General features: G+C 39.0%; 1 protein-coding gene across 1 annotated transcript in view; it reads left to right on the top strand.

Annotated features, from left to right (window-relative positions):
- Positions 1-27336, top strand: part of SEMA5A (semaphorin 5A) — a 171032-nt gene that overhangs the window by 131071 nt on the left and 12625 nt on the right. Inside the window, exons 14-18 of the mRNA XM_025166265.2 lie at positions 2480-2661; positions 4647-4790; positions 18420-18567; positions 20746-20971; positions 25852-26061. Of these exons, the coding sequence (XP_025022033.1) occupies positions 2480-2661; positions 4647-4790; positions 18420-18567; positions 20746-20971; positions 25852-26061 (910 nt within the window). The remainder of the gene's footprint in view (positions 1-2479; positions 2662-4646; positions 4791-18419; positions 18568-20745; positions 20972-25851; positions 26062-27336) is intronic.

Here is a 27336-nt window from a genome sequence, read left to right as displayed (position 1 = left end):
CTATCATTTTGGCACAACAATGATTGGGTGATTCCACAGGACAGTATAAGTTGCTTATATAGTATAAAGGAAAGGAGTTATGAAACTAACTTATTCAAACCAGCCATTGTGCAAACAGTATACAAAATATAGTTAATTGAAAGTAAAAGGACAATCTTTTGACTTTCTCATGGTCTTGCTGGGTTGATGGGATTGTGTAAGATGAACGCTTGCTCCACCTTGTTCTTATGGCAAAAAATCAGAGCTTGCTTGCTTGTTTTCCTCCTTATTTATTTATTTATATGATAGATATGACTGCCCATCTCATAGCGATGACCCTGGGCAGTGTACAAAGTTTTAATTCTTGTACACTGCCCAGGGTCATTGCTATGAGATGGGTAAGAATTAAAGATGTACAAGAATTAAAATCAAACAGTAAAATTAAACCAGTAATCCAGATAACGAATACCCAGAGTTGTAAAAGTTAAAACAGAAAAAAGCATCACTAAAACCAGTCAATCAACAGAGTTTCTCAGTGTCCTCACCCAGATGCTTGGCAGGTGCCATCTTAGTAGGCATGTGAAAAGCAGAACGATATCCACTGTACTTAGTATTTGAGCATGAATTCGCAGCTCATAACAGCAAACGTAAGAAGGCCCGGCAAAGCCACGTGGTTTTGGCAGCCAACAGCATGACAACTGCAGGGTCCGTTTGCAATCCTCTTTCTTTCTTTTTGTTCAACACTCACTACACTCAATCTTAGCTAAAAAGTCCGGAAACAATGTTCATTTCTCTGTCAATGTGTGTGTGCAAATACATCCTTTATTTCTGTACACTTGATGTAGGGGTTTCCCGCTCAGTGTTTTTCTTGCCCAGCAAGCCCTTCAAGAAAGTGATGATTATATTTATACCTGCCTTTCTGCTTATAAATAATCTTGTTATATATACCTTTCTGCTTATATAAGCACTCAAAGGAGCCTTATACCAATACATATATTAAAATTTTAATGGTTAAGGTGCCAACCTAGAAAGCAGGAGACTCTGAGTTCTAGGCCTCCCTGAGACATGAAAGCCAGCTGGGTGACTCTGGGCCAGTCACTCTCTCAGCCCAACCCACCTCACAAGGTTGTGGTTGTGGGGGAAAAAATAGGAGGGAGGAGTATTAAGTATCAAGGAGTATCAAGGTTTGCCACCTTGAGCTGACTCTGTGTGTGTGTGTGTGTGTGTGTGTGTGTGTAGGTGGGGTAAAATAATAACAATTGCAAAAGGCAGTTTTACTTGGAACAGCTTACATCCTGTGACAATATCTTTAACACCATCAAACAACAACATCTGCCTATCCCAGGTCCTTGGGAAGGACTCAATAGGTGGATAAAAATGCCAAATCCAGTTCAAACATCTGGCTGACTGTGTGGCCAACCATAATAATAATGGGAAAAAGCAATTAAAATAAAACTCAGGACAATTATAGGTAGTCCTCACTTAACAATGCTAATTGGGACTGGAAAAACCATGTAATTGTGCTGCTTAGCAACAGCAGTTCTGGCAGTCCCACTTGCCATCATTAAGTGAGGACTGTGCAGGTCATTAAGCGAGGAGTTCACATGACTGCAACTTCCAATTTCCTTTGCTTGTGGGAAGCTGGCAGAGAAGGTCGCAAATCTCAGTCACATGACCACAGGACCCTGCAACATCATAATTGCAAGCCAGGCACCAAGTGCCCAGATCACAATCATGTGATCCACAGGGACACTGCAATGGCCATAAGTGTGAGGTGCGGTCATAACTACCACTCATTCACCATTGTCATAAATTTGAACAGTAGCTGAACAAGTGTTAAACAAGGACCACCTATAAAATCAATTTAACAGTTAAGAGCTTGATGAAAGATGCGTCTTTTTGCCCATTTTCCTGAATCCTGGGAGAATGTTCTTGAGAGCATTCCATTAGCTAGAAGCAAGACAGGAGGAGGCCATCTTCTGCATATCAGATAGCCAAGCTTCTGGCAGGAGAAGCTCCTTCAAAAGGGCCTTTCCTGCTGCTCTAAATAGTTGGTAGGCTCATAGTGGGAGAGGTGGTCCCTCAGACAAGGTAAGCCTGTATGAAAGTAGATGGTTCCTTAGGCAACCTGGTCTTAAGATGTTTAAAGCTTTATAAATTAACAATACCAACTTAAAGGTAGTTTGATAGTTAATTAGTAACTAGCACATAACTGATTGTACAAGTGTAACGTGTGCAATAAGGGTCTCCCCTGCATATCTCAAGTCTTAGCAGCGTGCATTAGCTGCAGTCACCAATACCTTAAGCCCTTCACAATTATTCAGGTTTGAAGTTATCAGTATAAGGAGAATTATGACAAGGCTATGCTTATCCGAGAAAAGTTGCCAGATATAAGGTATAAGATATAAGATCAGTGAGGCAATTTGGACCTGTAATTATTTATATAATGATTATCTATTACCTTAAATATGGGATTTATTGTTTTCTCATTGGTTTCTAGAAGAGGAATTTGACTGTGGATGGCCGTTTTGGGACCTGGTCAGAGTGGAAGCCTTGTACACATGTAGATGGATCCAGTGTAGGCATTTGCCTCTGTAGAACACGCTTATGTGACAATCCAGTTCCAAAATGTGGGGGTCGCCAGTGTGAAGGGTCAAGTATTGAGATTGTTAACTGTTCTAGGTATGTAAAAAATAAAATAAACAATATTATATTGAATTGTTGGGAAACTATTTGTACATCCCGGTCATTGCTGACAAATTATTTGTCAAATAATTGTTCAAATAAATAATTTGTTCAAATAATAAATTATTTTAATAAATAATAGAATTGCTCACAAATTATTTGGGTATGTGTTTGGTTTTTATTCTATTTTTACTGTTTTATTGTATTTTAATATTTATTGCTGTTTTATTGTGAACCACCCAGAGTCACTTTTTGTGAGATGGGCGGTATCTAAATTTGAAATATAAATAAATAAACAAACAAACAAACAGAGCCACTTCACATTTTATATGTTTAAGATAAGTCAGTATAATACAGTACATTACACACATTGTATATTTGATAACAAGTAATTCTGGCTCCAGCTGGTGCCAAAATGTGCCATTTGCCAGGGCTCCAAATGCAACATTAAGCCTAAAAATGCCTCAATTCCTACTTAGTGCAGGATAAATGATGGATCTTGCAACCAACGTGATCCAGACTTACTTACTTTTCAGATTCTGCCTTTTCCAGGGTAAGCGGTAGATCTAGATCCCAGACTGTGTGATATTAAGGACTTGTGATTGAACATAGTTGTCTCTTAACTGCACAGTGTCAAACATGGATTTCTTACTATTAAAAGATTGAAGAATCTTTAGTCTTCTGAAACAAAGAACTATGACACAAACTACAGCATAGAGTCTTAAATTACCTATGGCAGACCTCTTTGCCTGACACTTCAGTCCTGCCTCAACTCTTTCTTTGGAATTCATGACCTCAGCCTACATACATTATTTCACTTACTTTTTCAACCCTAGGTTTTATACAGTGGGAGGATATGGTTTTAAACTAAAGTGTAGTTTTCAGTTGTGTGCTGTTTTTAATGGTACATTGGATCATTTGAAATGATAAGAGAGAAAGGGGATCTTGGCTACCTCAGAAAGTTTTTAAAACTTGAACTGTGGTTAAAATACTGTATGAATAACTAAGAGGTTTCATGAGTTCCAAGATTTAAATTTTTGCTATTAAACACAAGTTTGAAATTTGGCAGACTTTGAATTAGCCATACAATTATTTCATTTTCTTTTTTAAAGAGCATACAACTGAAATATTGTCAGCCCTTTGAGGTAATTCAGACAAGAAACCAAAACCATGAGTACTAATGCTACCTTTATTGCAAGGTTACAGTAACAGAATCTTGCAAGTCTGAAAGCACTTCTCCCCTTCCTTGCCTTTACTTTCCAGAGAACTAGGTGCTGCTTCCACCCCCATTCCTTTTGTGGGCTGAGATGCCTCTTGTCCAACGGTTGCCCTGGCTGTAGTTCTTCCTCCTGTCTCCCAAGGTTATTCTCACAGCCCATTACAAATATACATGATTCTTTTATTTTAGTGTCATAGAAAATCATGTGAGAACAGTAAATCCTGAATTACGATATCTTCTCTTATGATTTTCTCAATGGTGATTCTGTTTAGACCAAAATATACACAGCCCATGACCCAGTGATTGCAAGAACAACAACCACAACAACCAAAACACTTTAGCATAATGTTATAGTTGCTTAGTTGATGGAAAGATCCAAAACAATATTTCAGTTTTGGAGAAATTAGATTTTCCCAGAGGTTATTCCACAAAAGCTTGTTACTCAAGAAACATGTATTCTGCTCCTAGATTGTAGGAGGATTTCCTCAAAAGAAACTCTCAACTGGGAAAAATCAGATCTTTTTGGAAAACAGAGGGTCTAACCATGTAATTAAGCTCATGTTAGATTGCCCATTTTGTAAAAGCTGCTTGGGCTTTGTAATGAGATCTCTAGCATTGATGAAAGGACACTTAATCCTTTTGTTGATTATCATTGTTCTCCCTCCAGGTACCCCACAAAGAGCCTTTCATTCATTGAGGAATGAAATATTTGTTTGGAAATGCGTCCTTAGAAATCACTGAGCATGATTTATTGTTCTTACAGAAATGGAGGCTGGACTCCATGGTCAGCGTGGTCTCCGTGCAGCACCTCTTGTGGAATAGGCTTTCAAGTACGCCAACGTTCCTGCAGTAACCCAAGCCCTCGGCATGGAGGCCGTGTATGTGTTGGGCAGAACCGTGAAGAGAGGTAACAGGCTAATATCTCCATCACTTGCTTCCCCTTTGTTTGTATCTGTGTTACCATGTTGTGCTTTTTTAATATCACTCGTCTGTTATATAATTTGCTGCTTCTATTCTTTCCAACCCTGCAAAATGTTGGAAATAAATTCCTGAAGAAGCCATCCCTTAACTCAGTAATCTTAGAGAACTGTTGGGCTCATCTCCAACCTTCTCTTTTTAGATGTTAAGAAGGTGGTAGACTTACAATTAAGAAGTCAAGTGGAGGAAACAGATTATCTGGACTCTTTTCAGTCCGGTTTTAGTCCTGGACATGGTACCAAACCCACATTGATCATCCTTGTGGATGACCTTTGTTAGAATTGTAATTGGATAGTGCTACTCTCCTGATCCTGTTGGATTTCTCAGCAGCTTTTGATACCATCAGTCATGATCAATCAATCAGTCAATCAATCAATCAATCAATCACTGAACTGCCTCTGAGGGTTGGGAGTGGGAGGCAGTGTTCTACAGTGATGCTACACTTTCACCAAGTCAGTGTTGGTGTGGGGAAGAGATGATGTTCTAGGGCCCTCCACTGTGGTGTGCCATAGAGCTTGATATTCTCCCCTGTACTATTTAACATCTAAATGAAGCTGCTGGGTAAGTTTATCTTCCAACATGGTGGCAGGTAATGATACCCAATTATGCATGTCAAGACCAAGCCAAATGAGATGTTGTAAGAGATGCTATCCCAGTGCCTGGAAGTTGTTAGGGTCTGAATGAGGAAGAACAGGTTCAGATATAATCCCAGTAAATGTCTGTCCATCAGTAGAGTAACACTTCAAAAACTTAACAGAGTGGGATCAAATTGTCCATGAGGGGAAAAGGTGGGCAAAAGAACATTTAAGTTTTAAAATGGGCTGGTTCCAGCTGGAGGTTACGGAAAGAGAAATTCCCCCAATATATCCCGCTGGGAGAAGTAATTGGCAGTGGCTCAGAAGGTTGCTGACTGCTCCATTGTACTCCTCCCCGCTTTAATTGCCTACTCACAATGCCCCGAAAAGAACTATTTTAACAGATTAGGAAAAAAATAGAAACGATGTTCTGCATGCTTCTCTTACATTGCTTATTCTTTTTCAATCCAGCAAAGCCTTGGAAAGAAACTATGTAAAGGAGTTTAGGACTCTGCCTATCTGTCTATCAGCAGGGTTACTCTCTAAAAATAGAATATAACTGGACTTATCTCACAGGGCATAGAAAAAATTAAACAAACTTAAAATTAAACAAAATTAAAATTAAAGAGAAAAATAAAATTATAAAAATCTATTTTTAGCATTAAATATTAAAATGCAGGTAATCAGTGTTGGAAAATATAAATTATGGGGTTGTTCTGATCTGGAGATCTGCAAATGAATGTGGGGGTGAACCATCCATCAGAATATATAAAAATTAATACAAGAAGGTGGCACTGATCTGATATCACTGGTTTGCAAACCAGGAGATGCCCCAATTTCAAAAGCCAAAATCAAATGGTATAATTTTAAAGGCAAATTATTGCATTCATTTATGGATGAAAAGAGCTGATATTAACCATCATTTTCAAAGTTGGTCCAGAGACAGAGTGCTTCAGAGCACATAGATAAAACAGATCAAATTATTCTTACATACTTCCAGATTAAAGCTTTCTCCTATTCCTATAGAGAATAATGAGGCTGGAAACATAAGCTCTTTTTGTTTCAGTAAACAAAAAGCTGGAAATTCCTTCTTCCTAGAAATAAACAGAGGCTGAAGGAGAATCATCTCAGTTTTGAAGGAAGAAAATCTTTTTCATTTCTGGGAATGTGGGTATTGAAAGATTTGACTGCATCTAGATGCCAGAGTCCAGCCTAAGAGAAAAGTGTGTATTTTCGCTCAGATGCTGGGAATCTGTCATTTAGAGTGCCCAACTGTGATTGTCAGACTTGAAGATTGTATTTCACAATAATGTAGTCTTTTAAAAGGGTACCTGCTTTAAACATTAAAATAGCTTTACACTGCTCACTGTACGTCTGTGAGTATCTATACATATATTTTATAGAGCAGAGAAAAGGGAAAAGAAAAAAAAAAGCCACAAGAACAGCTACCATATGCCCAATGGGGGCATTTTTGCCATCTAGCTTAAGAAAAATGTGAATAAATGGAGACATAATGCACAACTACAATCAAGAAAGATATAAAGGATGTAAGTAGATGTCTCTCAAAATGTAGATGTCAGAATGAGCCAGTGAAAACAAATGCTTGTGAATTTCGGGACAGATAAGACAAGGTTCTTCTTTAAACAGCGTGCATCCTGAGTGTGTGTTAGCATACTGGGTGAAACTCGGAGCTGGAATACAGACAACAGTATGGTGGCTTACAAGGTAGTTCAATAATTGCAGGTACTAGCTTACATAGGATAGGATGAGCACATGTATGATAAAACTGGGCTTCAGTTGTGGTTGTGATATCCTGGCCAGAATATGCCAGACTGATTAGTACTGTCCTTACCATTGGTAGGGAATACTGCATGTAACACAGATACAATTAAGATTGGTAATTCAGTCTACACTTTCTCTATATTATTAAAAATGTTATGTGACAGCCTTGATTACCAAACCCATGACGGGTGGTGGAAGTCAATATCTGTGGGCCCATCTGGAATGTAAGAAAGGTTAAATGGTAAAGAAATAACAAATGAAAAAAATAATTTTTTGTGTGTCTATGAAACTAAGGGAGCAGGAAGGGTGTAATAGATCGGAATGAAGGTAATCTGATCTTGTGGAATGGGGTACATGCAGGAAAGAGTGTAGGTTTAATTATGAATGCAAAATGTATGTCAAAAATATGAATTGTTGTCATCTGGGTTGCAAGTACATCTGAAAGTAGGAATTCTTAGGTGGAGATAACCAGTGAACAGTGATAAAGAAGGAATGCTACATGAGTTTTGGGGGAAATTGTGCAACCTAAAAGAATGAATTCTGGGGGAAAACTCATTCTTCTAGGTGACATGAATAGATCAGTAGGAACAAGACAAGATAATACAGAAAAATTCACAGTCATTTGGAGTTCCAAGAGGAATTTGAATGGTAACTCTTTGGTTACCATTAGTTACCGTTACCTGCTAACAAAAAGGTCTGTTTGTTTCATATATGTGGCTTAAGCATAAATCTGTTCATATATACACATGGAAAAGGAATGTATATAAAGACAAAAGCAAGGCAGTTTTGATCATTTATGATGAAAGGTTGGGAGAATTTTGAAAAATACAACAGTGATGAGAGGTTATGGATATGGGATAATTTTTTTGATAGCATAGAAGTGGATCTTCAGGGAAAAATGCACATAGAAGGAAAAAAAATCCTCTAGAGTGATAGTAGAATGATTGAAAGAAAAGAAAGTATGGTTCCTATATGAAAAAGTATTAGAAAGTAGATTAGTTTCCCCCCAAAAAATGGTGAAAAGTGGAAATAAGAAAGGAAGGTGTGGGAACTGCTTGGAATAGAGTGAAAAGAATTGTGTTTGTATTATTATAGTATTTTATTTATTTATTATGTATTATAAAAAGTTGTTTTGGAAGTAGATGAAGAAGGCTGAAGAAGATGCTTCCAATAGATTGAATAGAATTAAAAATAAAACTGATGAAGTGATGTGGAAAAAAATGAAAAAAAAAAGGATAAAATTGAAATGAGAGAATGTTGGAAAGAGTATTTTAGAGATCTTCATGCGAATCACAAAGATCAGAACTGGAAAAAAATAAGTGAGCAAAAATTAGTGGAAAATATTAATTAAGTGCTGTGAGAATGATAATAATAACAAGTATTAATAGTATAACTAGTGGAATGTTAAAATATGGATGTAGTTTGCTTATGGAATAGCTGCGGTACTTGTTTACTAGGAATGTGAAGACTTTTATTTGTGTCTGACAATTGGAAGAAAGCCTGTACGGTTCCACTATGCAAAGGGAAAGTAGCAAGAATGAAAGAAAAATGACAGCACAATTGGTTTGTTAAGCGTGCTTCTGACGTCTGGCAGAATTCAGATTGAAGGGGTTTAAGAGGTGACAATGGACAAACTTTGAGAAATATAATGTGGCTTTATGTTGGGCAAGAGGTATGCAGATCAAATTTTTCTTTTCCAAATGTGTGAATGTGAGAAAGTTTAATGTATGTCTATTGAGTTATAAAAAATATGATAAAGTGAATAGGCTTGGATTATGCAATGTTTTCTGTGAGTGTGGAGTTGAATGTTGCCATGTTGCCTATGGGTAAAGGATTGCTTCAACTGATGGAGGGGACAGGGGATGTGAGTGAATTTTTTATTCAAACAATTATGTGTTATTGGTTGAGAAACTAAATTATTTCCTGCAGATATTAGGTTGTATGATGTAACAAAAAATATGGATTTCAAAATCAATGTATCAAAGACCAAGGTAGCTGTGTTTGACAGGGAAAATGGAGTGAAATATTACAAGTAATACAAACATGGTCAGAAAGTAGAATAAGTAGATGAAGTTGTGTACCTTGGGAGAAAGTTTATTAAAGATGAGAAATTAGATGAAGAGGTTTTAAGAAGTGCAAATGCTGTTAGAAAAGTAGTGATAAATGTACTCTCTATTTGGAGAAATGAATATGTGCTGAAGAAACTACAAATGGCCGTTTGTAACAGCATGCTTCTGTCCACTCTGCAAGATGGAAGTGAGAATTGGTTATCTCAGTAGAAATATAAAACTAAATTGAATACAATGGAAATGGGGTACTTAAGAAGTGTGAATGGTAAAACAAGAAGAGATATGCTCAAGAATGAATGGGTGCTGAATAAATGTGAATTGCATACAAAGGAACCAGTATAAATGAAGTATGTTTTTAGGAGAAATTTCTCCACTATGAGTTTAATAGCAGAGACAAAAACACCCATCTATAGAAACACAAATTGTGTTTCTTGTTATATTGGAGGCTGTAATAACAAAACTAAAAAGGGAAAAGGGTACAATTCCCTTATATAGGTTTATACAAATCAAAGTATGTGTAATCCATGAGATCAGAGGTAATAAAGGTGGAACTACAAATCCATTGGTTTATTAAGAATATAAATACTGTGTATTACATTAACAGTTACTGTCTGATATGTCTGTTCCAGTTATCTCATCCTTACTTCCCATAGTTTTCATCACCCCACCTTGTCCTTGATATCAACATTGCTTTGTCTTCTTATGGCTGTACATTTTATCGCCTCTCTAAGGGGACCAGGAGAGGTGACTGGTGTTTGTGTGTGATCTCTTTATCCTACTTAACACTATGCTCTGCTTCATTTTGAGGTGGATTGGTCATATACAGAATGAGTGAAAATGAAATCAACAAATGTGTGAGAGAAGAGTGAATAGGTTGAGAGGAATGCAAAACCTGAGGAAAGCTATCTTTCAGAAGAGTGGTGAGAAGTTAAAAAGGAACAAAAGGAATGAATAACTGAATTATTGCCATTTTTCTGAATTTTAGTATCACATTGCCATTTTTATTATGACCTGTGTGGTTCAGCCATTGATTCATTGTCACAGATGATCCCTTTGCAGACCACAGTTTGAGAATCATGGTGGTAGATATATTGATGTCCATAGACTTGGAGAGATTTGTAAGGGGAATTAGGCCAACTTATGACTATAAATAGCTGTTTGCCTAGGGGGACACGGTGGCGCAGCGGCTTAATGATGCTGAAAGTTGCCGGCCAGAAATGGTCGACGCTTCAGCGGTTCGAGTCCAGCCTTCGTGTTAGCAGGGTGAGCTCCTGTTTCCTCCCCAGTTCCTGTAAACCCAGCAGTTCGAAAACTCACGTGAGTAGATAAATGGGTACTCTCACTCCAGTGGGAGGAAAAATGCTGGCGGCACCTTGCAAAAAAGGAGTTGGGAGCAGTTGCCGGTAAGCGCGAAAAACCGCGCGCGCCCGAAAAGGGCGCGAAGCAACGGAAACCCCGCCTCCTGCGCTCACCAGCTGGGCTCTGCTCTAGGAAGGAGGCTCTGGCAAACCACTTCCGAAACAATTGCCTTGAAAACTGCAAGGACTCGTCCAAGCAGTCACTGCAGAGTCGGTAACGACTGAGCGCAGATTAAAAAAAAAAAAAAAAAAAAGCTGTTTGCCACAATGCATATGTTACTTCTATACTGAAGACAGTAAATGTCATACATATTGCTGAAAAACATGAATTGGTTCTTGTCCTTGTCCTTCCCAGTGTTTTTATTTAAGATTACTGATTTCCTGCTCCAGGATTCACTTGGACGGATGAGGAAGAAATAAGTTAAAAACTCACTGTTGATCTATTGCAAAATGCACAGAGATCAGCATCAGCCATCCAAGTTTATTATTTTGCTCAAGGACCACAGTTTATACTTGCTGCTATTAAGTTGTTTGCAGCTAAGGCCTGAGCACAACTGTTATACAGGGCTCAACTAGGACCAAACTAAATTTTTAAGAAGAATCTTCCAGGCTACCCACTGTGTCCTGAATGCAGTACTTTGGTGGGAAGCAGGAGTCCGTAAACTTGGATCCAGTCTTTAGATAAATATTTTTACTTACTGGATAAAACTAATGCACAACTCTGTTGGACTAGTCCACCTTTGTGTGTGTGTGCATGCGCGCATGCGTGCACACGCACTTTTGAGTCATTGTTGATGCCTGGCGACTGCCTGGACTAGCCCCTGCAGTTTTCTTGGCAAGGTTTTGGAAGTGGTTTGCCATTGCCTCCTTCATAGGGCTGAGAGAGAACCCAGGGTCATCCAACTGGCTTCACACCTAAAGTGGGACTAGAACTCAGTCTCCCAGTTTCTATCTAGCCCAGTGCCTTAACCACTACACCAAACTGGCTATCGGTCCACCTAATACTGGCAGATAATTTCAAATCCTCCTAGGAGCTATTTCAGCTTTTCCAGCGACGCTGTTTTACCATTAGGGCCAGATCAAGCTAAATTACCTTCAAGACAGAGGGTTTAAGGAATAGAAGGTCAAGCTGCTGCCCTCTCACAGGATATATTTATAAATAATCAAATTGTAGCTCCCAAACCAGCTTCATACTTATTCCAATTTTTTACTCCTAAATGTAGGAGAACTTTAAGTGTAGCCTGTTTTAATGCCTTCTCTAAAGCTGTTTTGGAAGGGAAATATAAGAACATTCCTTCTGAAGCACAGTATTATCCCTGAGGCCTGGGTGTTTTTGTTATGTGTAAACTCCATTCACAAATTGCCAATAACAGTTATTGCCACAGTTAGTGCTAATTTATATATATAACAGTATGTTACATCTCTTCGTCATGAATTACACTCTCAGACATTGGAGCCTTGCCCATTCAGTCTTTAGATTCTCTGTCATCTTTTATGCCCTATCTAAATTTCTGCACCACAGTATTACAATCACACCGTTAATATCCAGTTTGAAATACCTGCAGATTTTAATTTAGTGATTTTTCTATCTAGCTATTTATATTTAGATATTTTTAGTGTTATATGGTTTCATATGATAGTATACCTCTTACACATATTTATATGGTGGTATTTATCATTGATTTTAAGATCCTAACACACCCATCTCTCTCTCTCTCAAATTTTAATGGTCTTGGTTCTACCTTTATATTTAGGCTAGCACCTTAAAACCACATTATGCTTATAGTACATACAGTGGGGCAAAAAAGTATTTAGTCAGCCACCAATCGTGCAAGTTCTCCCACTTAAAAAGATGAGAGAGGCCTGTAATTTCCATCATAGGTATACCTCAACTATGAGAGACAAAATGGGGGGGAAAATCCAGAAAATCACATTGTCTGATTTTTAAAGAATTTATTTGCAAATCATGGTGGACAATAAGTATTTGGTCAATATCAAAAGTTCATCTCAATACTTTGTTATATATCCTTTGTTGGCAATGACAGAGGTCAAACGTTTTCTGTAAGTCTTCACAAGGTTTTCACACACTGTTGCTGGTATTTTGGCCCATTCCTCCATGCAGATCTCCTCTAGAGCAGTGATGTTTTGGGGCTGTCACTGGGCAACACGGACTTTCAACTCCCTCCAAAGGTTTTCCATGGGGTTGAGATCTGGACACTGGGCAACACGGACTTTCAACTCCCTCCAAAGGTTTTCCATGGGGTTGAGATCTGGAGACTGGCTAAGCCACTCCAGGACCTTGAAATGCTTCTTACGAAGCCACTCCTTCGTTGCCCGGGCGGTGTGTTTGGGATCATTGTCATGCTGAAAGACCCAGCCACGTTTCATTTTCAATGCCCTTGCTGATGGAAGGAGGTGTTCACTCAAAATCTCACAATACATGGCCCCATTCATTCTTTCCTTTACACGGATCAGTCGTCCTGGTCCCTTTGCAGAAAAACAGCCCCAAAGCATGATGTTTCCACCCCCATGCTTCACAGTAGGTATGGTGTTCTTTGGATGCAACTCAGCATTCTCTCTCCTCCAAACACGACGAGTTGAGTTTAGACCAAAACGTTCTACTTTGGTTTCATCTGACCATATGACATTCTCCCAATCCTCTTCTAGATGATCCAAATGCTCTCTAGCAAACTTCAGATGGGCCCGGACATGTACTGGCTTAAGCAGGGGGACACATCTGGCACTGCAGGATTTGAGTCCCTGGTGGCGTAGTGTGTTACTGATGGTAGCCTTTGTTACTTTGGTCCCAGCTCTCTGCAGGTCATTCACTAGGTCCCCCCGTGTGGTTCTGGGATTTTTGCTCACCGTTCTTGGGATCATTTTGACCCCACAGGGTGAGATCTTGCATGGAGCCCCAGATCAAGGGAGATTATCAGTGGTCTTGTATGTCTTCCATTTTCTAATTATTGCTCTCACAGTTGATTTCTTCACACCAAGCTGCTTGCCTATTGCAGATTCAGTCTTCCCAGCCTGGTGCAGGTCTACAATTTTGTTTCTGGTGCCCTTCAACAGCTCTTTGGTCTTGGCCATAATGGAGTTTGGAGTGTGACTGTTTGAGGTTGTGGACAGGTGTCTTTTATACTGATAACAAGGTCAAACAGGTGCCATTACTACAGGTAACGAGTGGAGGACAGAGGAGCCTCTTAAAGAAGTAGTTACAGGTCTGTGAGAGCCAGACATCTTGCTTGTTTGTAGGTGACCAAATACTTATTTTCCACCATGATTTGCAAATAAATTCTTTAAAAATCAGACAATGTGATTTTCTGGATTTTTTTCCTCATTTTGTCTCTCATAGTTGAGGTATACCTGTGATGAAAATTACAGGCCTCTCTCATCTTTTTAAGTGGGAGAACTTGCACAATTGGTGGCTGACTAAATACTTTTTTGCCCCACTGTAGGTTAAATTATTGGCCTAATAGGATGGCTTTAATTTTAGCATTGAATGTAAATGTTGCTGGTCAATGACCCAAGTAAAAGATGACTCCTACTACCACTGTAGGTCAATGGGGAAACTAGTCATGTGTTACTTGGCTGTTCCTTGCTAGCTAAACTAATCAGCCAGAAAAGTAAGCAAAGCTTCTAGCAGCTCTGTGAGTTGTAATTTTTGTCCCTAAAGGAGGCATAGAGGCTCTAAGTTGCCTCCCCCCGATCTCAGGCTTTACCCTCCTTCCCCAAAATTTCTTTTCTCTCCAAAATAGGCAGGAACATTTTTAAGATTAAACCACTTGTATGAAAAAAATAAGTAAATACTAATAGAAGAGAATATATGTAGCTCAGGGTTGAACTGTGGAGTCCTTGGGGTTCTCTGAGCTTGGTTATTTTCTTGCAGACGTTTTGTTACCTGGCTAGGTAACATCTTCAGTGCTAGAAGGGAGTGGGGTTTGCTGTCTGTTTTTATACAGTAGCTTGCCCTGGCAGTGTTGGTGTTGTTTTCTCCTTGGTAGTTCCTTAAGTAGGCTGTTGTTTACTGCTTGATTGTCTGTCTGAGTTGGTAATTCCTTGATTAGGGTATTGTTTACTGCTTAATGTCTGGTGTTAATCCTGGTGTTAACCTCTGCTTATCTGGGTGTTGATTGCTGGCAAGGAGGTGTTCTGGTCTTTTTGTTGCCTTTTTATTGTCTCTTTTGAGTAGTGTGTAGATGTTGTTTATCTCTGTGTGCCTGTTGATGGCTGCCTTGTCTGAATACCAAGCTTCCAGGAATTCCCTCCTGTTTTTGGATTTAGCTTGGTCTAAGATGCTGACAGTTTCCCAGTTGAAACTATGGTTAAGTCTGTCCATGTGTTGTGAGATTAAATATTTAAGTAAGTAAATACTGCTTCCTGATTAATTTGGAGCAATGCTCATAATGTTTAACTGACTCATTTAATTTATTAAAACAAATGTCTCTAGTCTGGGGTGTGTTATAATAAACCTCTCATTATTCCAGCCAGCATGGTTGTTGACATTCTGGCTGGGAGTGATGGGATCAATAGTCCAATGTGTTCCAACATGTCAGATGTGAACGAGGCTGGGGAAGTCTGGGTAGTCGTGGGTCCCGGATCAACCAGGTAGAACTCTTTTGCCTAGTAATGTAAGGATTGCTGCATTCGGTGCTGAACAAAAACCTTGTGAGACATAGGCTCAGACAAAAGTTAGTTTACTCAGGCATAATGCGTAACGGTTACAGACAAAGCCAGGATTGGCTTGGTGCGGTTCTTTACAGTGTTTTATAGGGTTCCCCCCTGACCCGTAGTTACCCCTGGCTTCCCCCTCCCTCCTTAATGGCAGATTCAGCCAGGTTTCTTTGTCTTCGCGACTGCTGCCTTTTGTCTGTGTTGGTGTTGTAATCATGGGGCTTTCTTATGCGGACAAAACCAGGGTTTTTTAATTCGTTGCCGATCACCTCTGAATTGCTGTGTTCCCGAAGTATTGTAGTTAGCGTTGCCTGGGGCATTTGGGGAAGCTACAAGGTATCTGTTTGTGCCCTGAGTTAATCACCGCCCCTGCTGGCAATTAACTTGCTGTTCGCCCTGTTTCCCTTCTTGGCTGCTGGTGCCTGAGGCTGTGAAATTGACTAGGGGTGGTGAAATTGAACAGTGGTGCTGGCCATGCTGGCCTGAAACTGATAAGTAAGAGTTAGTAATACAGTGGTACCTTGGGATACGAACGCCTCTACTAACAAACTTTTCGGGTTACGACCAGCTCCGGCCGCAAAAATTTACCTCGATGTGCGAACTCCGCCATGGGGTATGGTCATTTTTCCGCCCTGACATGTGGTCCGTGGCCATTTTTCCTCCCTGACACGTGGTTCGTGGCCATTTTTCCGCCCCTGACACGTGGTACACGGCTGTTCTCCCGCTGCGCCGCGCCGCGCCTGGCCTTTTTCCCGCTGCGCCGTGCCGCGCCCGGCCGTTCTCCTGCCCCTGACGCGTGGTCCGCGGATGCCAGAACGGATTAACAGTAATTACATTGAACCTTATGGGAAAATTTGCTTCGGGGTGCGACCAAATTCGGAGGGCGGAACGGATTAACCAGATTTACATTGAACCCTATGGGGAAATTTGCGTCGGATTACGACCAACTCGGGATACGCCCAGAGTCACGGAACGCATTAAGTTCGTATCCCGAGGTACCACTGTAAATTACTTGACCAAATAACACAGGTTTTGTTTTTTATGTGTAAAAAGGGTTTTATCCTAAGTAATTGTTCCTGTTCGTATGTAAGTAGAAGGAACTAGCTTGTTGTTCCCCTCCTCCCCTCCATTCCTTCAATCTGTTGGCCACTTTGGAAGCTGAGCGTGGCTTGTTGGATGTGTCAAGGCTCATATTACTGGCTTGACAGTTTTTCCATGTCAACTTCTCAATTCTGCTCTCCACTTCTGGGCACAGGTCAGTGCAGAGGTCTGCCATGTCAGAGACCTAAGACTCTTGCATTGTTTGTTTTGTAGAAACATTGCAAATCATAAACCCTCTGGGTTTTGAGAAAAGAGAAAAATTAACAGGGAGAGGAAGATCAGCAGGGGTAAGGCATTCCCCACTAGCTTGAAATGCTTCCAAGAGGATTAATTGGTCTTGGCTTAAAATCCTGTGTTCTAGCAGATTCATCCCTAAAATGAGACTTTGAATCATATTTGAGATTTCTGGGGCTTGCTGCTTGCTGCATGGAATGCACTTGAATGCTGTGCATACAGGGAGGAAAATATAAAGCTGGTGTCATGTCTCCTTTTGTTTTATTAAATGCAAAGCACTTTTCAAAAATATTCTGGCTTAAAATCAGAGCTTTGTGAATGTACTGGTTCCAACTGTAAGCTATTACTGTCTGAACTCTGTGTGTGAATTTGTGTGAAATGGAAAACAGGTGAAACTGCATGGCCATCCATAAATGGCTTTTATAAAGCCCTGCTTGAATAAGGCTGACATTGAGGCCTCCTGTGGTTATAATTAAAGCTATGCAGAGGCAAGCCATTCTAGTTTAGAGGCTCAGCCCAGAATTTCAAAAATGGTTGTATATAGTTTCTCCAAAGGTGGTTCAATTCTACTTTTTGCCTGTAACTCTTTTTAGCATGGGAAGATTGCAAGCATACAGGTGTTACTGTTTTTCAGCAGAATGGAAAGATACTTGCAAAAAACCTAGACCTTTATAAGATTGTACAGCAGCCCAAATTTCATAGAAATTGTTGTTCCTCTAATTTTGTTAGGGGATAGAATGTGATGAAATTTGCAGCGGTAAGTAGCCTTGAGGTGGGGAAAAACTAAATTGGGGATGGATTTGGACAAAAGGAAAGGATTTCTGTAAGAACTAGTGGTGTTTCTTCTTGAATGCAGTTAAAGTGATAGCTGGTTTGAGGCAGAAGCATGAAAAATTAAGACACTGGTTATTTCCATAAAAAAATAATAATTTGGCTAGCTCAGCTAGCTGGCAGAGTTCATAAAATACCATACATAACTGAAAAACTGGGCAAAGATGAGCTGGAACAAATCATAGAGCTCAGGATCTCTCTACCTTTCCAAGATATGGGGAAGCCAATGGTGGTCTGAAGACAGAGGTCACTCTGATGGGAGGGCAGACCAGTTACTCATTAAATCTAGTATCCCCACCCCATGTCATTTTACATAAATAGTATTTCTTTCTAGGTGTGGCTGCTATGGCACCACTGCCCTTGCAGCATTCTGGAACTCTAAAGAAACCGACTGATTTTGTCAGGGCCCAGAATCAGGGTGGAATGCTGATACGTTTGTTCCATGCTGTATAAATAAAAATCTGTTCTGGATTTTCTATTCAGCCTCATCATCAGGCCAAATTTGGTTCACACCTGTAATGGTAGTCATGTATTATGTTAAATATTTAACCATATTTAAATTTGGTTTAAATTAAACCATTTTCTTCTCTTTCAAATTAGATAGTTAAATGTTGAGATCACAGTTGTTGAGGTCCTTTTATTGTGCAGCTTCTGGTCTATCCTCAGAGCTATAGAAGTGGGTAAGCAGTTTAGCACATACAGTAGACCTGACTTTTGGAGGATTCCTGTTTGAATCTGAGCAACGATAAGCATATCAAATCATGTTTTTATTTTTGCATCCAAAACAAAAATGTATCATCCAGGCTCAAAAATGGATGATGTCTGTGATTTAATTTTCTTTCATTTCTAACAGCATGTATACTGATAATCATATTAATGCAAAGCACACTGAAGTAAGATCACATTTAATCTGACTTTGCTTTCCTTCTTACAGGTATTGTAATGAGCATTTGCTCTGTTCCCCGCATATGTTCTGGACTGGCTGGGGTGTATGGGAGCGCTGTACAGCCCAGTGTGGAGGAGGCATTCAGGCTCGCCACCGAACTTGCGAAAATGGTCCAGATTGTCCAGGTTGCAGTGTTGTGAGTAATACCTGCGTTTATTGCTCAATTTTGTATTTGTAGGACTTTACTACAAATTTGTGAGTCAAGAAGGTAGCTTTGTATGATCCAGAGAAGAATTCAGAGATACACTCATTCATTACTACACAACAAATATTATTATTATCATTTTTAGAACTGTGCAGTGTTTCAGATTTTACCTCCAAATGGAGCTGTGGAGCACATGGGAACATGAATGCAGCACCTTGAAAAGCAGCTGCACAGCTGCTTTAAGGTGCTGTAGGCTGCTCCATGTTTGCACACGGTAGGGTGGAAGTTGTGCTCCTGGTATTCTGTCTCCAAAGTGTCCTTCCTGCACGGTGGTGGGAGGCTGCCCTGATGCTAGAATCCATTCCACTGCCCAGTGAATTTGTTGTTGTTGATGTTCTGGTATTTGGGAGCTGTTTTTAACATTAATTCTATAGCTTTTCTGAGTTCTGCTGCTGCGCTGATCTGTCCTATGGATTTTTGGATTTCTATCTATTATTGTTTGGTACTTTTATGATATGCTATCCTACTGGTTTACTGAGAAAAACTAGAACTCTCTTAGATAAATAAAATCTATTTATATTCTGTCCACACAAACTCAGGCTAAGAGGATTCTCCATTTCACTTTAGCTTTCAGTGGCCTCTGAATACTACATTGTAGGGTTATTTTGGTCTACCTTGGTGAACCTTTAAATCTGAGTGGTAAACAAAAGGTCAGAGCAGTCCTATCATAACTTAACAGATCAAAGCAAGTTTTCTCTTGTGATTTTTACTGAGGGGTGTGATTTGGCATTAACCCATGAGAAGTCAACCATTGCACATTTGTAGGAGAAAACATGTTTCATTTTAGTTGCTCTAATTATGGCTCTTATTTGATCCAGTCTTAAAGTCTGTTTGTGCTAACTGTATATGTAGAATGAAAAGTTAAATATTGTGTAATGAACAACTCTAAGCTGAGAGCCCGAAATGAGAGGATTTCATGGTAAGCATCAATATTGCAGTAACCATTAGTTCAGATGGTAGATTTTTCAATAGAGGAAGAATCCAGAATCTACAATGTTACATTTTAACTAATCAGAGATAGCTAGTTTAAAAGCTATGCCCTCCATGCCTATCTGTTTAAGGGCTGAATTCACCCTAGCCCCTTTCTCTTGCTATGGTACCACTGGGGTATCTGCCATTCTTGATCCAGCAGGCACTGCATAGAAATCAGCAAGAGATTCTACAGGGGTGACAACTGTACCAAGGCACTGGGGAAAGGTTCAGTTAGGTGGTTTAGCCAATGCATGAGAAAAATCCCTTGAAGAGAAGTGCTTGGCCAGATTAGCTGCATCCAACCTGAATGGACTATGAGGTGGGGTTGAAATAGAAGCCAGGGGTTATGGGGCTAGTATCTCATAATTATACCAGCCAGGAAAATACAGTAGTTTTCTGCCCATGGAATTTCTTGTGATGGAGCACTAAGCCATCTCTAATGGCCTTGCTCTTCCCTGACGCTGATGGGCAGGAGGGCTGGAATAAACAGAACAATAGTAGTGCTATTTTTAACATACATATACTGTAAGTGTTTACATTTGGGGTGACAGCTTGCTTCATGCATAGATTTAACCTTTCAAATTCTAAATGTTTTGGGACAAGATTACCCAAATATTCCTAGAGTTGCTGTGGCCTCAGAAACTCTGCTCCAATTTCTACCACCAGGCAGATGTAATTGGAGAAGGGTCTTGATGGTTGGGTTTTCTTCCCTTTCGAATTCATTCCTCAGAGCAATTTGCTTGTGATTTTTAAAAGCTATATTTCCACCAGTATCAGTGGATTTTGTTTAAAAAAAATAACAACTGTGGACACAATTAAAAATATTCCATTTAAGCAATCAAGTATATCCTTGGAATATAAAACCATAAAATATAATCCATTGTTTCAGAATTCTATTATCCAGTGGATCTGGAGTTTACAAGATAACCATTGTTATAACTTGTGCTTTATTTATTGTATAAGTCTATTGGTGTCCAAATGATAATTTCTGCAATTTATAATTTTTTTTAGCTTCAAATTCAAAATAATTTGGTCCATGGAAGATTGAATCTGGTGCAGTCTTTCAACTTGCATATAAATCATGTAATATACAACCCTGTTATAATTTACAGTCTGTCACCATGTCATTTCTTGTAGGAGTATCAGGCTTGTAATACCAGCCCTTGTCCAGAACTGAAGAAGACAACTCCTTGGACTCCATGGACACCAGTGAATATCTCTGACAATGGTGGGCACTATGAACAACGATTCCGATACACTTGTAAGGCACGTCTTCCTGATGCAAGTTTGCTAGATGTGGGAAGGCAAAGGATTGAAATGCGCTATTGTTCAAGTGATGGTGCTACTGGATGTGCAACTGATGGTAAACAATCAATTTATTTATTTATTTTACTTATTTACTAAATTTCTCCCCGCCCGTCTTGCCCCAATGGGGGACTCTGGGTGGCTCACACAAAACATTAAAACCATAAATACATATAAATACATAAAACATAAAAATTTAAACAAAACATTACTAAAAAAGAAGGAGAAAGTCTAAGAAGATGATGGATCTGGGGCTGAAGACAGCAGGCCCAGACATCATCCACATAATCGTTGTAAATATTTTAAGCTTGGTATGGTAGAGGGTGTTACAGCCTTTAGGTGGAAACCCTAACTGCTTATTATTACAGTAAATAAGTGATGGAGTATGAATTGCAGGGAGCTCTTTTATGGCTGAGCATAATGACATGCATATGGAGTTATATGATTAATCAGGCAGCAGTGCTTCTCCTGTCTCCCCAGGGTTCTTACCATCACTGCCTATGATCAGGGAATACATCTGGCTTCTGCTGGTTAGCAGTGGGGAAAATGTTGTCTGCCTCTGGTGTGGTCCCTATTATCTTTCCATTGTAGGGAGTCACGGAGATGACCCTGGGACAACCTCAGAGATGGTTACAACATGTGCAAAACGATATGTTGAGAAAGTGCTAGGAAGAAGCTCAGATTGGCCCTTCCCTGGCTCCCTGGGGTATAAGAGGAAGGAAAGCAAAATGCAATCAGGCTTGTAAAACTCTGTTACAATAACCTATCTCAGTAAAGTTCTAGTCATCTTGTGGTGTCTGTCTCCTGATCTGGTCAACCTCAAAGGGCTAACGGCAATTGAAGTGAGTAACAACTGCTAACATCTGTGATAGTTTGTTGCATTTATGCATAGTTTCATGTTGCTTGAGAACATACCCAGGAAATATGAACACAAAATGCATCATTATAAAAATCAACTGCTGCCATTCAGTTCTCCAGTAAAAAATAAAATTCTGCTGCTGGAACATTTTCCTATGCATGAAGATATATGATGGAGTGCTTTGGAAGAGATATTATTCTACTTTTCTTTTTGCAAATCACCCTGCCACTTTGTAAAAAATCTTCCTAGTAGCTTGACTGATTGCTAAAGACATCTTATAATTAGAAGACATTTTTTTAGAATTAAAACTGATATAAAGCTATTGCTTTTTTCCTGACATCTTTTAAACTTTTAAAAATCATCAATATTTGATTCTTGATGCTAAATATAGTCAGTTTTCTGCCTTCGGTCTAATGATTTGCCTTTTCGTGTTTTATCATCTCAACTGAAGATAATTTTCAGTGAACTTCTTTGAGAAATGTAGGTGTAGAATTCTGCAGTCCATAGTTACTGACATTGCACCAAATACTATTAATGTTATTCTTGTTTTACAGAGCTATAATTCTATAATTCAAACCAGTATTTTTCCTTTTTGCCAGAAGATCACATTGCTGAATTGTGTGTGATCTATTTCTTATGATTTGCAGTAACTCATAAATCATCCTTAGCAGAATTAAAAGTCTTTTTGTCATGCCTCACCTGAAATATATAGTTTTTGCTTTATCTGAGTAACACTTCATTGTAGTTTATAATGGATTTCACCTCATCAATACATGCCTAGCTCTCTGGCCCCTGATTTGCTAGAACTTGTATTTTAACCTCTGAAAGCTTGATATTGTTACCTCATTCCCTCCCTATGTTCGTCCAATTTCTCTAGCTTATATGTTGCTTTTATTTAGTGAGTATTTGCCTAATGACAGTTTTGTCAAATCCAGATTTTTCAGGATTTCTAAGGGAAAACCTCAATTTTCCTGAAAGGTAAATGAGGCAGGTGGTTACAGGAGAGAAGGAGGGGATGGAGAGTTGTTGTCTGTTGTTTTCCTTGGCATTTGTCCTGCATGGTTGGGGTGCTTCTTGTAACACTGCCCTCCCCTAGTTCTTGCAGCGAAGGTATCAAGCATGATGTGACAAGGAGTTTTGTTTATCACCCAATATCACAGAGCCTGACTGTGATTAGGACTAAGAAGGTGTGACTGGCCCAAGGTTACTCAGCTGGTTCCTGTGCCTAAGCAAGGACTAGAATCTGGCTCTCCCCACCCCTAGTTCTGCACTTAACCAATTTACAACTCTGTCCAAGTGGTTGATGGAGAATATTTGTGTTTTTCTCCCTGGAAGTATCCCTTCCATAAATCTGAGGGGGACAACAGCTAGGGTTGGGGCAATGGGAGAGTTAACACGCATTGTATCTTCCGATTGATTCTTCACTGTAAGATTTCACTCTTACGGATGTGTTCTCTCAGCTACCCTGCAATTGGAAGCAAAGTGAAAATTGCTAGGTTAGTTCTAGCCAGATTTCAGCTATGTCTGTCATTCAACCAACTAACCAAATTGCTGCATTTGTGCCATATTTTTATGCCATTGAAAACTGGCAACTGAGACAAATGAGAGGTTCTTGACCTCTGTGTACAGATCCTGTTCTTTCGCGCCCATCCCCCAGAGTTGCCTTGCTTTTTCTGATTCTCTTTCCCTTGCACAGTTGTATACAGACAGTTCCTGATGAAAATGGATAGACTCTGAGTCTGTGAAATAAAACTTTATCACCTACAGCAGCTTATTTGAAATGCCAGGAGGACAGTGTCTTCTTCCATGCTCCCTGCAGAAAACATTTGTAATTAAAACTTCCTTTAACAAGGCCTATGTGCCTTATTCTTTACAGCTTGTAGAACAGCTCTTCTGCTGTGGTGCCATTGTGACCATTTTAAAATTCCTAAAGCTACACCTAAACACAAGTTGTTATAACTCGTCCATCTTTTTTCCTTCTCATCTTTAACTCTTGATTCTGGGCCAGGAGACAACAATGGTAACCTCTCCTCTCCCTGGCAGAATCTCAAGCACTTGAAGGCTTTTAATCATTGTCTCCATTGACTTTATTTTCCTTTAATTAAAAAGGACCTGGTAATTGCAATTCTTGCAATTATTTCTGTAGATGGAATAGACTTGAGGGTAAAGATAAAAACGGAAAAGAGCTAGAGTCTAACTAAAAGACTGAGGCAAGAAATATCAGATTTAAAGCTCACTTTTCCCTTTTAGCTACATAGGCAAGCTTTTCTGTATTAATCCTACGTTTGCCAAGCAAGGATCCACCTTGTAGAGTTATTGTAAGGATGATTGAGATGGTGCTTTTGAAGTGGTTTGGATCCAAAGTGCTGTCAGGTGCTATGAACTATAATTGCATAAACTACAATAAACTGAGAGTGTTTCTGTTCAAATAGCCACCCAGCTTGCAGTGCCCTATTCCAGAATACTTCATCCCGTTCCCCCATGCACTATAACTAACGTTCAGCATTCTATAATGATTGGGCAAGTCCCATCTCATTCCTAGAGGTTTTTTCCCCTCCTAAATATATTTCTGCTTTGTACATGAATCCTGTTCCTATCTTCTTCTTCTGCATGTTGTTTGCAGTATTGTAGACCCTCAATACCAGAGGCTGCTGTAAGATACCTTTCTTAAATTGATGAAAGGTCCCTTCGACTAGAGGTCCCTAATTATTCCAGCAAGGGGAGGTGCAGAATTTTTTTACAAGATGATAAGGCTGTCATCCTATAGACACTTATTGGGAGTTAGTGAAAACACACCAGATTTTATCTAAACAAGCATGCCTAAAATTGGGCTATAAGGTAATTAAAAAAGTAAAAGTGGTGGTGAAAAGAGTTTTGATTAAGCCTGGTTAATCGTTTTGAAAAGTAATGGGTGAAAATGTCTCCACACGTGCAGTTTTCTGTGTAGCCATTTCATCTGCAATTGGTATTGTTCATTTGTTTACTTCTTACAAAGACTCAAAATTGATAAGGGTGCCAAGAGTTGTGTTGCACTTCTGTCTCATCCTTAAAAAAAACAAAAACTTTTGTTTGTGATCAATTGAAACACATTTGCAGTACAAACAAAAAATAAGTGTCTGTGCTTATAAACCATAATTAACTTTTCGTAAGTCATGTATAAAAACATGCAGCAGAAAAGCAAACATCACAAATATCCTAGACTTAAAAATCACGGCATTCATTTTAAATGCAGTTATACTTATTTCATACTGGTCATTGAGTTCTTACAGAAGATATGTGCTACAACAGATACACATATTTGTTGTGTATTGTACACTTTGAAAATTGATGGAACAGAGTCATTTTGATAAAAAGCAGTGGCTTATAAATTTTGTCTATTTTACTTTTCATTTAACTCATTTTGCTTTGAAAATAACCATTATTAACCTGTGTTAGTACAATTAAATTAATATTATTAAAATCTGTTTAAGAATTCACTTTTCTTCATGAAACATCTTTACTTTTATGTACTACTTATGCCAACCATTCTGAGCTCTTCCACTTTTTAAACATGGACAACCCAGGTTTGTCACCAATTACATATTCAAGACAGATCTATACGAGGAAGGAGAACTGAAAAATCACTCTATTTTCCAGCCAGGAGTCATTAGTCTGGCAGTGTCAGATTTCTTGATAAAGTTGGATCCAGTTAGAAGTAAAGTTTTTTTTCTATTATGAGTTGTATCCAGACCTCCAAAAGAGTTGTAACCCTCAAATGTGGAATATCTACTTTGGTATAGCCACTAAGGTCCTAATTAAATTGCTTTGGGAATCACAGTTTAATGGTTTCCTGACCAGTGCTATTTTAATACTTACACAGGTTCCTATGAAGTATAATTGTCAGTCTCTGCAATTAGATTGAATACCATATTATAATCCATATGACTGGGTACTTAAAAGTGATAAAGTTACTTGGTCAGATTCAAATTAAATTAGAACAATGTTATCAATACGTTTGCAGATTACTGTGCTGGTAAATTCTTGCCTTTAGAAGGTTCACATTTTATTTCTATTTATTCTGCTTATATTTGCTTTCTCAGGTGATTTTTTGCATTCTGGGCATCGTTCCACTCACACAGTCAATGGTGCTTGGTCCCCCTGGTCTCCATGGTCTCAGTGTAGCCGTGACTGCAGCAGAGGTATTCGGAATCGCAAGCGAATTTGCAATAACCCTGAGCCAAAGTATGGGGGATTGCCTTGCCTGGGACCACCCCTGGAGTACCAAGAATGCAACATCCTTCCATGCCCAGGTAAGTGGCTATGGTAGTTTGAAAATATGGAGCCATTTCCAAAACATTTATCTTTTCTAACCCTACTAGGAAGTAGTGAGAGACCAAGTGCTTTTACCATGACAATGCCCTAGAAACGAACAGGAAGCTTGATTTGCCTAAAATGTGTGGGGAGGGTTAAACTGCAATCCCAGTTGGGAGTATACTTATATTCAAAATGGTACCCTTCTGGAAACTATGCAATGGCTCCTAAATGTTTTTTTTTTAAACGTGCATTATACAGAAGGAATTATTCAGTTTTAATTCTTTAATTACACTCACTTTTGCATGAGAGCAGAAGAACAAGATCAAGCCCATCTTATTCCAGCATTTTGTATTTCTTGTGCTGGTCAGCCAGATGCCTAGAGGGTGCTGCAAGCAAAAGATGAAGACATATCCCTTTCCGGTTGTTAGAAGTTTTATTTGGAAGCATCCTGCTTCCAACATGAAGACAATATTGAGTCTTCAAGACCAATAAACCTTGATAAACTTGTTCCTATTTATTTTTTTATATACTAGTGTTTATAAACCATTCTAATCCCTTAATTTATCTAATCCACTTCTAAAGCTACCTACGTTAGTGGGTTACATTATCCTGTGGTAGTGAATTCTACAGGCTAATTAGGCAGCAGGTGAAAAAGTGTTTACTTTTCTCTCTTCCAGAGCATCATTGGAGGACCCATGGTTCTAGTGATTCTCTCTCTTTCTAGAGAGAGAAACTCTCTTTTTCTCCATGCCATACATGATTATACACTCCTCCGAAATGTCCCATATCAGTTACCATTTTTTCAAGCAAATAGTTTAAAGCATTCTAGCCTTTTCAAGTAGAGGTCTTTGAGCCTGCAATCACTGTGGTTGCCCTCTTCTGTAGTGTTTCCAGCTTTATTATATACTTTTCCAAGTGTAGCAATCAGAACTAAAGCAGACATATTATTGTTTGCTTAATGGGACTAGAATTTTAGCATTTTTATTTTCAACCCCCTCCTAAGGATCCCTAGAATGAAATTTGCCTTTTTCATTGCTGGTGCATACTGATGCAACATTTCATGATGCCGTTTACTGTGATTTTTTTCCTGACTGGTTACAGATGGCTCAATATATGTGGAGTTAGGATTGTTTTGCTCCCTTGCATATCACTTTACACTTACTTAAATTGAATTGCATTTACCATTTGGTTGACCATTTAGTTTAAAAGATCCTTCTGGAGCTCTTTGCTGTTATTTTTAGTTTTTGCTACCTTGAATAGTTTAGTATCAT

Source organism: Python bivittatus, unplaced genomic scaffold (genome assembly GCF_059951505.1).
Source record: "Python bivittatus isolate LINGU-HERP-01145 unplaced genomic scaffold, Pbiv_v1 ctg000960_np1212, whole genome shotgun sequence".
Classification (NCBI taxonomy): domain Eukaryota; kingdom Metazoa; phylum Chordata; class Lepidosauria; order Squamata; family Pythonidae; genus Python; species Python bivittatus.
This window is presented reverse-complemented; position numbering and strand designations above follow the sequence as displayed.